This window comes from Mirounga angustirostris, unplaced genomic scaffold (genome assembly GCF_029215605.1).
Source record: "Mirounga angustirostris isolate CCGP_5_RB_7025 unplaced genomic scaffold, mMirAng1.0.hap1 SCAF_17, whole genome shotgun sequence".
Lineage (NCBI taxonomy): Eukaryota > Metazoa > Chordata > Mammalia > Carnivora > Phocidae > Mirounga > Mirounga angustirostris.
In genome coordinates this window covers 10,780,976-10,795,205 of record NW_026991725.1, presented here as the reverse complement: position 1 = coordinate 10,795,205, position 14,230 = coordinate 10,780,976, and the positions used below count along the sequence as shown (strand labels likewise).

The 14,230-nt window shown below is 39.0% G+C and overlaps 1 protein-coding gene across 7 annotated transcripts in view; it reads left to right on the top strand.

The window, feature by feature from the left end:
* Window positions 1–14,230, top strand: part of AATF (apoptosis antagonizing transcription factor) — a 101,228-nt gene that overhangs the window by 21,235 nt on the left and 65,763 nt on the right. For all 7 annotated transcript variants that reach the window (XR_006793288.3, XM_045889329.3, XM_045889328.2 and 4 more), the window contains exon 5: window positions 12,798–12,912. Coding sequence is in view for 6 of the 7 variants with exons in the window: in XM_045889329.3 (XP_045745285.1) it covers window positions 12,798–12,912 (115 nt within the window). In the remaining variant the exon portion in view is untranslated. The remainder of the gene's footprint in view (window positions 1–12,797; window positions 12,913–14,230) is intronic.

Genomic DNA, 14,230 nt, shown 5'->3' with positions numbered 1-14,230 from the left:
GATTTAGACAAACATGCTCCTATGCTTATGTCAAGTAAGCTGTTTCACAATATTCCTATTTTTAGTTGCTTTTTCATGGAGTCACTTTCCAGAGTGTTTGGGTTCTGTTACCATTTCTTTTGGAAGCTTAGTCTAAGGCAGAGGTTATGTAAGAGGGTGTAAAAAGCAGTTGGAAACATGAAATAAGATCACTGGTTCAGCAGGTTCCTCCCTTCTGGTCTCAGCCATGGCTAATGCTTATCTGTTCCTAATGCATTTTCCTTTTTTTTTTTTTTTTTAAAGATTTTATTTATTTGACAGAGAGAGACACAGCGAGAGAGGGAACACAAGCAGGGGGAGTGGGAGAGGGAGAAGCAGGCTTCCCGCCGAGCAGAGAGCCCGATGCGGGGCTCGATCCCAGGACCCTGGGATCATGACCTGAGCCGAAGGCAGACGCTTAATGACTGAGCCACCCAGGTGCCCCCCTAATGCATTCTCCTAATAGTAGCTAGTCTGTCTTTAAAAATACTATGAGAGGGGCGCCTGGGTGGCTCAGTCGTTAAGCGTCTGCCCAGGGTCCTGGGATCGAGCCCCGCATCGGGCTCTCTGCTCGGCGGGAAGCCTGCTTCTCCCTCTCCCACTCCCCCTGCTTGTGTTCCCTCTCTCGCTGTGTCTCTCTCTGTCAAATAAATAAAATCTTTAAAAAAAAATACTATGAGAAGCTGCAAAGCATTTTCAAGAGTGGAGACATTTTTTCTCTGATATTTATGAAACTTGCTAGGGATTTTGTGGGACTTAATTTGTCCTTATGTTCTTATAGATATAGATATATAAAATCCATATATATTTTTATATAAATGTGTGTATATAATATTCACTGTAAAAATATATATACAGTATCAGTGTGTGTAAAGGAAAAAGTAAAATTTCTCTCACTTTCCCAAATCCCTGTACCTTCTTCTCAGAGAAAACAATATGAAGTGGATTATCCCAGACATTTTAATATGTATATATTTTTTTCCATTAAGTTTTAGTGGAAGCTTGATGAGGGGATGGGAAGACCAGTTTGAGGAAAAAAAAAATAGGCTATAAGGTTGCTTGAGAATTATATTAGAGAAAATTTCAATATCATGATACCTTTAAGACATAATTATAACCTGACCCCAAATACGTTTATCCATATGATTAGCTTTGAAAGTTTGTTATACTTGGACTGCACTTGAATTTAGCTGCACTTCTTTGGTCATTTTTAATTAACTTTCATATAATATTGATTGTTTTGCTTGGTGTTTAGTTTCAGATCTATCACAGTCTGTTTTTCTTGAGGCAGTTGGATAAATTTGCCTCCGGATAATACCCAAAATGCTACTATTTTGAGAAGAGTTCTTACTAGCTATTCATACTATTTCATACAAGGAAAATTTTTTAATTTATTATTATTATTTTTTAAGGAATCTCTGCCCAATGTGGGGCTCAAACTCATGACCCCAAGATCAAGAGTTGCACACTCTACCAACTAAGCCAGCCAGGTGCCCCCATACAAGGAAAATTTTTATGTGTAAACAAGCTATTTAGACAATCTTAAAGATTCTTACATTCTCAAGAACGTACATGAGTGTTATGTGGTGAGGGTTGGGGGGAAGGGTAGAGACAGACATTCTAACTCAAGTTCTAATTAGAAAGCATTTCTGGTGTCCTCAGTAAGACTCATAAGATAAAAGAATATGAGTGAAAAGAAATTAAATGTGACAATTTGAAAACCGAGATGATCAATTATCAATTTACTTCTGTCTCGGTATTTTCATTGTGCAAGTACATTGTCAGATGCCCTTATACTTAATAACTAATAAAAATAGCTCCAATTTGGTACTTGTGCGCTACTGTCCAGGCACTGTGTTAAGTTATTTACAAATGTCTCGTTTAGTCCCCACAGTAGCCTATGAAAAAGGTGCCACTAACTGAATGTGCCGGACATAGGAAGACGCGAAGCCTTGGAGAGGGTTAAGGAACTTGCTTAAGGTCACAGAGGCAAAGTCAGTGTGGAAACCGGGGTCTGCTCCGCTTCATAACCTCTGCTCTTGGCCACACCACCCAAGCACTGTGCATGCAGTTGAACTCTTTTGTCTGTTGGGTTTTGGGTTTTTGTTTTGTTTTTTTAAGATTTATTTATTTATTTGAGAGAGAGCTCACATGAGTCGGGAGGAGGGGCAGAGGGAGAAAGAGAGTCCCAAGCAGATGTCCCACTGAGCGCGAAGCCCGACCCCAGTATATATCTTTTCCAAGTTTTTTCCCCACCATGGGCACGTAGTTAGAACTAAAGTGGAACCATATTCTATATTCTGTTTTGCAGTCTGTTTTTTTTCCCACGTAACAAAGATTATGAATGTTTTTCCATGTCATTAAATACTGTTCTATAGGATTATTTTTAATGGCAGCATAGACTTGCCATCATAGGGATAGTTTAACCAGTTCTTTATTGTTGGACATTTGGATTGTTTCCATGTTTTCATTTTTATAAATAATGTAATAAACATCATTGTTATTAAATCTTTACTTACATCCATGATTACTTTGTTGAGTAAAATTTCTAGATGTGGAATTAGTATGTGTTCTAAGGATATGTGAAATTTTAAGGCTTTTGATCTGTATCACCAAATCGCCCTCCAGGAAGGTTGTATCACTTTACATTCTGACCTTCTTTATATGAATGTCAGTTTCCCTTATCCTTGTCAACACCGGATTTTATAATTTTGTTTCATCTTTGTCACTTTGATAAATGGAAAATGGTTTCTACTTATTTTGGTTTACATTTTTTTAAATTTACACTTCCCAGTGTTTAATGAGGGTAAACATTTTTTTCCCTTACATTTATTGGTCCGTGGCATTTCTTTTGTGAATCACACTGGGGAAATTTTAAACTAGCTCTAGGGATAGATGATCTCCTTATCAGTCAAACTTATGGCCACCTCTGATTTCTCCTGCCTTTGTTTTTTTTTTTTTTTTTTTTTTAAGATTTTATTTATTTATTTGACAGAGAGAGAGCACAAGCAGGGGAGTGGCAGGCAGAGGCAGAGGGAGAAGCAGGCTCCCCACAGAGCAGGGAGCCCGATGTGGGACTCGATCCCAGGACCCTGGGATCATGACCTGAGCTGAAGGCAGTCGCTTAACCAACTGAGCCACCCAGGCACCCTCTCCTGCCTTTGTTTTAATCTGTTTCTCCTTGTTTGATTTTCTGTCAACAGGCAGAATTCTACCTCAGAAGACCTCTTTGTATTATTGTATATATTTAATCTTAATTACTTTTTTTGATAGTCATAAAAGTAAAATGTGTTTGCAGTAAATTTTTTTTTTTTTTTCTGAACAGTATTGTTTCCCCTCCTCCCCAACAGTGCTGAAATGTAATCTGGATTGTGAAAGTCTTCTTTTTCCCTCCCGTAAATAACCATTTGTAGCAAGTTGGTGTATATCCTTCCAGATACTTTGTCAGTTTAAACTTTTTTAAAAGGGTAAATGGCATCGCACTTTACATCTTCCCATGTTAATGAATATAAATCTACCTTTTCTTTCTTAAAAAAAAAAAAAAAACAACTTGGCTATCTTTGTTTTTCTTTTTCCTGAAGTATTTTATTTTACTTTATTTTTAAGATTTTATTTATTTATTGGAGAGAGAGAAGGAGAGAGAGAGCATGAGATGGGGGAGAGTCAGAGGGAGAAGCAGGCTCCCCACTGAACAGGGAGCCCGATGCGGGACTTGATACTGGGACTCCAAGATCATGACCTGAGTCCAAGGCAGTCGCTTAACCAACTGAGCCACCCAGGCACCCCTCCCGAAGTATTTTAAAGTAAATTACAATCATCATGCCAGTTTGCCTCTAAATACTTCTGTAAATGGCACTTAAAAAATGAGAATATTTCTTACATAAACACTGTCATCTCACCTAACCAAATTAATACTTCCTAATAATCCTAATGATATGTCCACTCCATATTTCGATTACTTGAGTTATCCCAAAAAGTATTTTATAGTTTAGTTTATTCAGAACAAGTTCTGTTTATAATTACCCTTTCCAAAAGCTGCACAGAAAGTTATCTGGCTAAAATAAATTCATTTAACCAATCACCTATAAATGGGCACTTAATATGTTTGCAATTTTTATCAGTTATAAACAATGCTAAAAATAATGTTTTTGTACCTGCCTCTTTGCTTTCTTATCTGATGATTTCGTTAGGATTAATTTCTAGAAATGGAATAGTAGGGTCAGGTGGTATGCATGTGCAAACCGTTGATACATTTTCCAGATTGCTTTCTGGATATGTCGTGCTAATTAAACTCTTATCGGTTGTATATGGAGTGTGCCTCTTTCCTCACATTCTTGCCAGCATCAGGTAATATCAGAAAAATATCACATTGTTTTAGGTTTCTTTTTCTTTTTTTTTCTTTTCCTTAAGTGAGGCCAAACATCTGTTCTGATGTGTTTGGCCATTTGAATTTTGGAGACTATTAAATCATTTCTTACCATTCTTTTTTTTCATCTTAAGCAAATATCCCTTCATTTTGCCTTACCAGGCCTGCCTTCTGTCCATATAGATTTGGGCTTCCTTTATTTTCTCCACTTTGTTTTTCCTAGTGTGGGAACCAAATTTGGACATAGCATTTTAACAGAGTCTGACTAGTATTGTGTTTTTTGTTTTTATCATGTAGTGGTATTAGGGAGGGAGGACAGTTTTGTCATTCCTTTTTTTTTTTTTAAGATTTTATTTATTCATTTGAGAGAGAGCGTGGGACAGAGAGAGAGAGCGAGCATGAGCAGGGGGGAGGGGCAGAGGGAGAGGGAGAAGCAGGGTCCCCGCAGAGCAGGGATCCCGATGCGGGACTCGATCCCAGGACCCCGGGATCATGACCTGAGCCGAAGGCAGACGTTTAACCAACTGAGCCACCCAGGCGCCCGTGTTTTGTCATTTCTTATAATTGGAAATGTCATTATACTTTGCTTTCCAGATTGTTTTCATACATGACTATTTAAGGATACATTGACGGAGAAAATGAACAATGTGTAGTTCTTTTTAAAGCTTGTAGTAGTGTTTAATTTTCTTCATCGGTATGACGGCCGTATAATAGTACCCACCTCCAAGGGTTATTGAGAAGGTTTAAATGAGTTATGTAATACATATAAAGTGCCTAGGCTAGGGCCTGCCACTTCGTGGGTTCTTCCTGATGTTAACTGTTTTTTTTTTTTTTAAAGATTTTATTTATTTATTTGCGAGAGAGAATGAGAGACAGAGAGCACGAGAGGGAGGAGGGTCAGAGGGAGAAGCAGACTCCCCGCTGAGCAGGGAGCCCAATGCGGGACTCGATCCCGGGACTCCAGGATCATGACCTGAGCCGAAGGCAGTCGCTTAACCGACTGAGCCACCCAGGCGCCCCTGATGTTAACTGTTAATAGTGATAGTATGGTCTTCTCTTAGACTGTAGCTCTATGGCCGCAGTATCTGTTTCCCCATTCTTAAAAGGGTTATGTAATATATGTAAATGAATACCAATACTATACTTGCAGTTACTTCTTTGAAGACTTGAAAGGCACCTCTGTCCACAGAGCTGCCCCCTCCTTGACATTGTGTGGTGAGGATGCAGCAGAGTTTCCGGGGAGTAAACCTCACTTTCCTGTGAAGCCAAGAAAATGATTAGGATGCCGTTTTTATTCAGTTACTCATTCAACAACCTGCCATTTGCCAACACCAGGTATACCAAGGCGAATTGTTCACAATCCCTGTCTCAAGGAGCTCATAGTAAGGTGTGGAGAAAGGTGAACCACTTCTAAGGCATAAATACTTAAGTGTTTTCACATGAAAGCAACCTCCCAAAGTGTTTTCATTTCGGGTTGGCAAATGAGAATGCTTAGTCTTACTGATATTAAAAGAAACACAAAAACAATTTTATTTTCTGAGCCTCTTTTATCCATCTAAGTGGTAATGATTATTATGTCTTCATGTGAATACATTGTAATGTTTGTAAGTTCCTAAATCTGGTAAGATGGTTTTGAGACTCTTAGGAGTAGCCTATACATCATAACATGTTAGTTACAGGAAAAAGTTAAGTTTGATTACTTTGCTTTTGTTAACAAAAGTCAGTTTGTTGAGGATACATACTTGTTGAAGTTAGCGAATATGTAGTTCACATTTTGTTTGCTTCTCAGCATTTACTTTTGGAAATGATAGTGTAATTAGATGTTCTGCCATGTGGCTGAGGCATCATTTCTCTGGAACGAACCTATATTTGTAGAAGACCTTTTAGGGCCCAGGGGATGTGTTGGATGCCAGAGTGACAGGACGAGGTCTGTGCTCTCAAGTAGCTTGTTACAACATAGCGAAATCAGACTCAGTACAATATGACAAGTGCTATAGCAGTGATGCGAATGATGCTGAGAAAGGAGTGACTGATTCTGCATGGGAATCCCCATTTTTCAGACCCATACTATAGAGAGAATTGGGGCATTTAGGTTAGGAGTAGTTTCACATTGCCTAAGAGGCTGTTTGTTTAAAGGCTTTTTAACAAGAAAGAATCAGGCTGTCTTATATGAAACAGAGAGGGTTACTTGGGTTGTGGTTCTAATTTTATTTTGAGTAGGTTTTCTTCAAAGTTTACTTTAAATTTTAGTAATATTTTAAATTATAAAAGTAATATATGCTTATATTCAAACCGTTCAAAAGTATATCAGATAAAAATGAAAGTATCTCTTCTCTCCCTGGGTAACTCTTGTTAGACAGTTTAAACAATTACTTGTAAATAAGCTTGGGTTTTAAGCACTTCATATTCTGAGCATTTATTCTTTCTGTTCAAAGGGGAAAAAAACATTTCCCTTTTTACGGAAGTACCGTGGAGCAATGGAGGTTGTCTGGGGCCTGTGAAGTGGAAGGGAACTGTAGTGGATTTCGGGAAGTACATTGATCAGTTAGATTGCTGTGTCCTATAGGGCTTTTTAAGGATTTATTGACATACTTCATCAAGGTATTTGAGGGAGTATTCAGGGAAACCTAAGAAGTTCTGCAGTTCTTTTCCCTTCCTTATAAATTCATGCCTGGTCAGAAATTACAGCTTGAGTGGGATGTCCCTCCACAGAACTCAAATGCACACTATCTATCATGTTACTTAGTGTGGCAGTAATGTAAAATGTTAAGGATTTTTTTTTTTTTGCTTTTTGCTTTTTGCTTTTCTCTGTGAGGGGGCTCACCCAACATATTTTATCATATGTCTCTTCATCTTTCCCTTATTTCAACTTCCACTTACTCCCCCAATTCCCCACATCATTCTCTTAAGAGAAAAATATAAGTTTTGTCCACCGAGTCCTCTTTCTTACTTGATTTAATATGTCTTGGGTTGAATGTTTCTCACAAAAACACTTCACATTCAGAATTAGCCTATCAAACCGTTTCCTCCATGGACTCCTCCATAGACTGCACGCCTTCTACTGTGGTGCCCCCTGAGGTATGGAAACCCAAGGCTGCTTTTGGCTTTAGCCATAATGATTTTAGAATATCAGTCCCCATGCTCTGCTTTGAAAAGTTATCCTGGTGGTTATTTTGTACCATTAAAAAAATTCTGCTTTTGGTCCACAGAACCAACCAACCAACACACGGAGGTAGAACTCCTTATCCTGTTCCAGTTAAAACCACAGTCCTCATAATAACACATCCACTTATCCAGATCTGGGAATACATATGTGCACACACCTCTATATGTGTATACATACGTGGATATATAAAAATTCCAGTTGGACACACATTGGAGGTGATGGCAATTCATCCATATGGTTGGTGTTCAGGAATTTGTAACCTGCAGTACTCTTTCTTACTGGTAACGCCATTCTGCTTGGGGAATATAGAACAAGCCCAAACAGTAATACTGACAGAATTCGGAATTATGATACAGTGGAGCCTTCACGTAATTCTTTGTTGAAGAAGTTAGGGCCTAAATGTTAAGGCTTATTGTTATTCTGAGTTGATAATCTCTGCCTTGCTTTAATAATTTTTCCTCATGCCTGGGTAGCCCGCGAGTTGCACAATAATCACTCACACAGCTTTGTAATCAATGCCCAAAGTAATAGGATTCCTCTGGCCACCGGCAATTAATAAATTTGTGTCTTTTTTAAAACACTAGCAAGTCGGGCCTGAAATACGACTGACTGGCTCTCCTCATTTGCATATTTATTGCAGTGGAAAAATTCTTACCAGATGATTGATGCTGAGCCTGCCTCTTGAATTCCAAGCAGCACATTATTATGAAATGAAAAATGCCGGCCATACAGTTGATTAAAGTTGAAGACAGTGGAATCGGTGTTTTTTAAGATTGTGGGAGAATTAAAGGCATATTTTAATAGATGTTGACAAGAAGTGAACTAACAAAAGCAAAGCAAAGGATTTGCTTGAAAAGATTTAATCAAACGTCTTTCTTGGGGGATTAATTGCTGGGGATGACTAGTGCAAGTGGCAGGCTTGTGTGGGTTTGAATGAAAAGTATTGTTCTCAGGCCAATACATCGTGTGTCATTTTGACCTATAGTTTAGCTCTGGTTCTAGAGTTACTTTTGAAGGAGAAAAAAATGCTCTTGTAATCCATACATTCTAGTCTAGTATTTATCTGGCGTAATAGGAATGTGGGAATTTATGTATACTTGTACATAAATTATGTTTTCATGTTTATTTTAAAAATAACTGTACAGATATTTAAAAACTGATAAGGTAAGCTTTATTTTAGTTATAAATTCACTGTCTACATTCCCCCTCCAATCCCCTTGCCAGAAGTTGTACTTATTGGTTTATAATCTAATTAATGAACTGTGCCTATGTCCAGACTTATTCTCTGCCTACAATTTTGTTTATGTTGAACAGCCAAGATGAATCAGGGAGAAAAATAAAGCTGTTAGGTGAAAATGGTTTTTAGATTGGTGACATTTTATATATAGAATGCTTGCATATGGGTAGCATGTAAATGAATACTTAATACAGGAATCTATGAATACTAGTTCAGTCCTAGCACTGTCGATCAGTGCAAGCAGAACTTGGGATTTTCACCACGTGAAAGATGATGATTTTTTTGATCATGATAAACTTCCTATATCCACAGCATTTAAAAATTTATGAAATGCCTTGATATATAAAAAACACGTTTATTATTTTTCACCTAAATTCTGTGGGATACACAGGCACAGGATTATCTACATTTTACAGATGAGAAAATTGCGACTCAAAGATTAAATTGGTCTGCTCAGTATAAAATGACTAGTTCGTAGTAGTGTCAGAATTCAGGGCTTCTGACCCTTAGTAAAGCCCGCTTTCCATTGATTGTCTAGTTGGAAAATTATTCCTAAAGCTGGTGCCCAGATGCTGAGGTTGTATCTTGATAATACAGTGAGGCCTATGTCCTTCTTAATCTCCTCTTAAGGGAAAGGCCTCGGAAATGGACCATGTAGGACAAAATAAACATATATATCCTTGACAGTCTCCATTTGTTTTGTGGCCACGTGCCAAGACGGAGAGAGAAGAAAGTATATGCCTCTCTGCTGCTTTTTTTAACTTTTGTAACTTTGACAGTAATTAGGAGAAATATAAAAGGTGAATTAGAAACCATTGGTTCCATTCTCTTCATTTTTCATAAGGTTGAACAAATAGAATTTGGTCCTATATGAGCGATAAAAAGAAGGCTGGCTTTGGTTTGGTTTTGTATTTTGGCTGGGAAGAATCCACTGTTGGATTTGAGTCTCCAGGAGAGTCTTTCCTCACTCTTATCAGATGTGGCCTGTTGTATCCCAGCAAAGGATTGTCTGGTCTCTTCAGATTTTACATAAAATCTTAGTGGAAGGAAGTGTGGCCCTAATATTGTAAAGAAATGAGAATTGGGTTCTTTCTTCTATATCTCTTTACAGAAAACTGTTCATGTGTTGGTCACTGGTGACTTTACTTTGATAAACACTTTTTTTCTTTTTCTTTATTTCTTCTTCTTCTTTTTTTTTTTTTTGTGGTTAGAAGCACAGAATTGCAGATTTCATCTCTGGTAGGTCTCTTGACACTTTGATGCATGGTGGTGCTATCCCTGAATGGAGCTTAAATACTTCAGGGCTACTTTCTGACTGGGTGAAGGGGTGTATAAAATGAGAACATATGAGAGAGTATTAACAGAAAGGCACACTTTGATTTACTGATATTGGCTCTCTGCTTTCTTGTTGGATTGATATGCTGTCTAATATATCTGCAATGGATTTTTTTAAACTGACTTGAACAAAATAAAAAGGCTTGTATAGCTACTTGAAAGTGGCCCTTAAAAGTAGTAGTCTTTTCGTTGGATGTTTTCACAGTTCTTGGTTATGCTACATGTGAGAGTCACATTATGACTGGCTTGCTGGGGGCAAGCAGCTATGAACATTACAGACTGCTCTGCAGCTTCCCCCCTGCATGGTTCCTGATTTCCTCTTTTACATCATGGACACATGGCACCTATAGGAAGTAAGGGACAGGCACCTGCTTTTCTTGTTCTTTTAAATTTTTTATTGTGAGAAAAACACATAACTTAAAATTTTACCTAAGATAAAATTTCATTCCTGTATAGTTAACATACAGTGTTATATTAGTTTCAGGTGTACAATATAGGAATTCAAAAATTTCCCCTAACCATTTCTAAGTGTACAGTTCCGTAGTGTTAAGTATATTCACACTGTTGTGTTACCAATCTCCAGAACTTTTCCGTCTTGTAAGTCTAGAACTCCATAGCTGTTAAACAAGTCTCCATTCCCCTCTCCCCCAAGCCCTGGTAACCCCCATCCTACTTTCTGTCTCTATGAATTTGACTACTCTAGGTACCTCCTATAAGTGGAATGATATAGTACCTTTTTATGGCTAGCTCATTGCACTCAGCATAATGTCCCCAAGGTTCATCCATGTGTTGTAGCCTGAGTCAGAATTTCTTTCTTTTTAAAGGCTGAATAATATTCCATTGTTTTTTTTTCCTGTTCTTTTGACTAGGCTCAAGATTGAAGGGCTATAGATGATTTTTTTCTGTACAGAGATGAACTGGGATGGTAGAATTATTCATTATGCCCTACTTTGGGAACATTTAAAGGGTTTTTTTTTTCAATTGTGTTAAAATATACATGACATAAAATTTACCAGCTTAACCATTTGTAGATACATAGTTCAGTATCAGTTAATAAGTACATTCACATGGCTGTCCCAACATCCCCATCATCCATCTCCAGAACTTTTTCATCATCTCAATCTGAAACTGTGTATCCGTTGAACAGGAATAGGTGTCCATTCCCTTCTCCCTGGACCCCCCGACCGCCACTGTTCTGCTTTCTGCTTCTGTGAATTTGACTGTTCTAGGCCCCTCGTGTAAGTGGAATCACACAGTATTTGGGCTTTTGCAACTGGCTTATTTCACTTAGCATAAGATTTTCAAGGTTAGGTCTTGGGAATTTTGAAAACTACTTTGCAAATGCAAAATTGGTTTGTGGTTTCACTTTGGAAAACATGGGCTCTCTCTCTTAAGATATAACCTTTTCTAGAAAAGGCACTAAAAACCATGGTTAGTGCTAACTGAAGTTTGTGTGGGCTGAAGTCCCTATGGAATATAAAGTAACAATGAATGTAGGGATTGCTAAATGAAAGTAGGGGTGCTTGTGAGGTTACATTTATTTAAGGGAAAGAGGGAAGGTGTGAGAGAAGCATGGCCAGGGATGAATGGACAGCTATTACTGAAAATAAGAATGGAAAAATCACACGATTTAGCAATGGATTAAATATATAGAATAAGGGCACCAAAATGTCAGTGATCGCCTAAGAAAACACATTAAACAGAAAATCAGACAAGGGAGAAATATTAGGTAGGAAGAACAAAGTTCTGTTTCTGACATGGTATATTTGGAGGAGTGATGGAGCATCCATGCGAAGATTTTCTTGCAGTTACTGGAAATGTGGAAGCTCGATAATAGGAGAAATGTCTGAGCTACCAACGCATAAATAGTGATTATCAGTGTCTAGTTAGCCCCTTTAACAGGATTAGGCTGATAAAGAAGGTAAGAGTTCAGTTCTCAGAGGGCCAGTTTTTATCTGGAAAGTTCTTAGCCGTAGACTGTATACTTAATCCTGACTAGCTTTATTACAAATGCATCCTGTCGGCTATGTGGAGAACCAGGTAAGAACATGTTCTTGATGCGCAAAATTTTAATACACAATACAGTACTGCAAATAGTAAGTCATTAACTTGGGTTTTCATACGTGAACAAGAACTTTTCATAGGCATGTGTGCGGGGAGATTGTGTGTATGGGGTGGCAGCTCAAACCAGAGGCAAATGAGATCTCCTGAGAGAGGGCGGCAGCGGTGGTGACGGTAGGGAGCCCAGGACAAAGTTGGGCTCTTGAGAAGAGGAGGAATTGCTTAAGGAGTTGATTGATAGAGGGATAATCCAGGAGGTCGGTGGGTTACCTGTACAAACTAGCACCATAGGGAAAAACGATTGGTTATGATGACAGGCAGGGAAGGAGTTTGTCAATCTTACTAAATTTGAGAACTCACAGTAAACTGCAGACCCTTTCCTACACACCTTACATGTGTTACCTCACTTGTTCCCCACAACAAGCCTGTGAAGTAGGCACTGGCATTATCTCCTTTCAGGAATTTTGTGTTTCAGAGAGTTCTTAGTCCCCAGCTGCCCTTTGCCTGCCCCCCTACCCCGGCCAGAACTGCTCAGGAGTCATGAGTTACAGGCATTGCCTGCTTTGGAGAATTGTAGATAATTGATTATTCCTTCTCTGTGCTCTATTTCCCAGGTCACAAGGCCCTTAAAGCATTATTGAGGTCATTGGCAGATCTTCAGGAAGAGTTACTTTTCCAGTACCCAGACACTAGATATTTAGTAGATGGGACAAAGCCCAAAGCAGAAAGGTAAGGAAGGAATGGAGCTGTGGGGTTGCTTATTTTAATCTGAGTAGTTTCCCATCATTTTTTGAAAAAGAAAGCCAAATCTTCTGCAGACTCAGTAAACAGAAAGACCTTCTTACATTTAACTGGTGGCCAGGATGGCACATAAATTGGGAATTAGGTTTTCCATTTTTATATTTACTTGTGCCTGCTTTTATTTGTGGGCTTCCGTAAAAGGCTTGCCTTTTCTTTAGACCTATTGAAATTAGGAGATGAGGGGTGCCTGGGTGGCGCAGTCGGTTGAGTGTCCCGACTCCTGGCTTTGGCTCAGGTTGTGATCTCAGGGTGGTGAGATCGAGCCCTGTGTCAGGCTTTGCATTCAGCGTGGAGTTGGCTTGAAACTCTCTCTCCTCTTCCCCTCCCCACCTCAAATAAATAAATAATCTTTAAAAAAGAAATTAGGAGATGAAAGCACATTTTGTCATTTTAAATCTTTTTTTTTTTTTTTTAAGATTTTGTTAAGAGAGTGAGCGCATGGGGGGTGGGCAGAGGGAGAGGGAGAAGCAAACTCCCCTTTGAGCAGGCAGCCAGATGTGGGACTCGATCCCAGGACCCTGAGATCATGACCTGAGTCGAAAGCAAACACAACCGACTGAGCCACCCAGGCGCCCCTTAATTTTAATTCTTTTGTTTTTTTTAAGATTTTATTTATTTGATAGAGAGCACAGCAGCACAAGCAGGCAGAGGGAGAGGGAGAAGCAGGCTCCCTGCTGAGTAAGAGGCCCGATGCAGGGACCCGATCCCAGGACCCTGGGATCATTACCTGAGTTGAAAGCAGATGCTTAACCAGCTGAGCCATCCAGGAGCCCCTTTATTTTTTTCTTTTTCTTTCTTTCTTTCTTTCTTTTTCTTCCTTCCTTTTTTTTTTTTTTTTAAGATTTTATTTTTTTATTTGTTGGTGGGGGAAGGAGAGAGAGAGAGCACAAGCATTGGGGAGTGGCAGGCAGAGGGAGAAGTAGGCTTTCTGCTGAGCAAGGATCCCGATGCGGGGCTCTATCCCAGGACCCTGGGGTCATGCCCTGAGCCAAAGGCAGCCGCTTAACTGACTGAGCCACCCAGGCGTCCCTTAATTTTAATTCTTAATTAATGTTCGTGAAGCACTTTGTGCCAATACCATGGAATTGCTGGTCACAGCCATCTCCTTTTCAGTGAGGAAAGGAGTTACTTTGAAGGGTGGAAAATTTTCAGAAAAGCATGGAATAAACAAACTGTTTACTTTTTCTGAAGTTGTCACATTTGATGAAGGATTTCCACAGCTCCCCCGCCCCCCACCCGTTGTTTG